General features: G+C 54.9%; 1 protein-coding gene across 1 annotated transcript in view; it reads right to left on the minus strand.

Moving 5' to 3' along the window:
• The window catches only part of DUSP26 (dual specificity phosphatase 26 (putative)), a 4,157-nt gene extending 3,600 nt beyond the window's left edge, over positions 1-557 (minus strand). The window contains 2 exon segments of the mRNA XM_010131987.1: positions 310-330; positions 332-557. Of these exon segments, the coding sequence (XP_010130289.1) occupies positions 310-330; positions 332-420 (110 nt within the window). The 5' untranslated portion in view covers positions 421-557.
• Between the last annotated feature and the right edge of the window lie 349 nt (positions 558-906).

The raw sequence follows: 906 nt of genomic DNA on the forward strand, positions 1-906 counted from the left end.
AAACAGACCCCAAAACACTCCGGGCCCCAAAATCCCTCACCGGGATCGGCTGCACTCCCTCCTTCGGCAGCCGAGCCTGGAGGCTCTGACCCCGCACCCCCCAGCACGCTCATGGCTGCCTCCGGAGCCCCTCTGCCAGTCGTGCCATGCTCGGAGGGAGGGGAGAAGCAGCCAGAGCCTGCCTAGATGCACGGAGCGAGCACCAAAGAGACATCACTGAACGAGCGCAGGCTGCTCAGCCCCGCACACTCTGCAGAGACAGACAGACAGACACGCAGGAGGGAGGAGACGCCCACCCCGTTACTCTACCTTTGTGAGGGCTGTGATTTCTCTCTCCGAGTGAGGGCTGTAGTCAGATCCAGTCGGCCATGTCTTCCCGCTGCTGCCGCCGCCGCTGTAGAAAGGCTGATGTATGAACATCTATTTTAAGCCATGGCATGTCCAGAGGCAGGTTTGTTTATACCATGCTGTGCATGGATGGGTGAGGGAGGACCGAGGGAGACGGACACAAAGGCAGAGCTCACAGGAAGCATGCACAGACACACACGTAAGTGCCCATTACTACGCAGACAAAACCAACAGCTACAATAACACATCAAAATTCTCCTGCCAGCTTTCCTCTCACTCCTCCTCCAGCAAACCAAAAGCCACAGGCGTGCAGAGAAGGAGAGAAGCAGCAGCCGATAAAGTGGTGCTGATGACATGATTACCCATATAAATCTGTAGCCGTCTCTAAAGGATGCTCCTTCTTTTTTTTTTTTTTACAGTTGACCTTGTCCTCCCCCTTTGCTGGGGTCTCTTTGGCAGAGCCAGGACTTGGTGGTATTCTCTGCGTTGGCTGAGAAAATGAGGCTGGGTGGGGGGATGTATGTGGCGAGATGAGAAACTATTTACAAATCCATGTCA

The sequence above is a fragment of the Buceros rhinoceros genome, unplaced genomic scaffold (genome assembly GCF_000710305.1).
Source record: "Buceros rhinoceros silvestris isolate BGI_N320 unplaced genomic scaffold, ASM71030v1 scaffold10822, whole genome shotgun sequence".
NCBI classification, from domain to species: Eukaryota; Metazoa; Chordata; class Aves; order Bucerotiformes; family Bucerotidae; genus Buceros; species Buceros rhinoceros.